Source organism: Priapulus caudatus, unplaced genomic scaffold, assembly GCF_000485595.1.
Source record: "Priapulus caudatus unplaced genomic scaffold, Priapulus_caudatus-5.0.1 Scaffold2529, whole genome shotgun sequence".
NCBI classification, from domain to species: Eukaryota; Metazoa; Priapulida; class Priapulimorpha; order Priapulimorphida; family Priapulidae; genus Priapulus; species Priapulus caudatus.
In genome coordinates, this window is record NW_014579590.1 from 29746 (window position 1) to 30541 (window position 796).

A 796-nucleotide genomic window follows, 5' to 3' on the forward strand; every position below is an offset into this window, starting at 1 on the left:
CAGTAAGTGCGCGGAAGCGCATTGGCCATACACTGAGAATGCCATATTAGATCCATTCATACCCGGCAGGCGCCTTTTGGCTGCCAATTTATTAATCATTAAAATTATTTATATACTTATTTTGTTTATTTAGTTTAGGTAATTATCCATCCATACATACATACTGTTACAATGAGGTTTAAATTCAAGAATTTAGATACGTACCTTATGTATATATATATATATATATATATATATATCGNTTTAATCGGTGATATTTTCGCTGTCAGGTGAGTCTATATTCAACCATATTTAGTTTTTCTGAGCAAAAATCTCGCAATACACACTTTAAATGCTGATTGGTTCGTTGCTCACCTGGTATTCCAAGTTCCCCTGCAATTTCCTGCAGTGCTGCCACCTTTTTACTGCGGTCAGCATAATCAGCTGATGTGGGTTGATATAGACATGGTCGCTCCTCCCACAGCACAACTAAGAGGTCTTCCTTCACTGCTGACCATGTGACTGCTCTCGCTACTGCCATCTTGATAAACTAGATACGACTTCGTTCATCACCTCACCAAATCTTTTGGTGTCTGATCTCAAACCTTCAACAAACTGCACGAACACTGAAATCAGCAAATAAAGTTGATGTAATTTTTAGGTACAATTTCAAGGCATTATTATAAAAAGTGCAATGAAAAGATTGCCTGATTGGTCTGTACTGGTTGCATGGTCATAAAAAACCAGTACTGCACTACATATAGTAATGACTATATAATCTTAGGGCTGCCAACTCTCACGTCTCACGGTCAATGCA

General features: G+C 37.7%; 1 protein-coding gene across 1 annotated transcript in view; it reads right to left on the reverse strand.

Annotated features, from left to right (window-relative positions):
• Positions 1-678, reverse strand: part of LOC106818790 — a 5325-nt gene extending 4647 nt beyond the window's left edge. The window contains exon 1 of the mRNA XM_014823466.1: positions 355-678. Within this exon, the coding sequence (XP_014678952.1) occupies positions 355-520 (166 nt within the window). The 5' untranslated portion in view covers positions 521-678. The remainder of the gene's footprint in view (positions 1-354) is intronic.
• Positions 679-796: the final 118 nt, after the last annotated feature.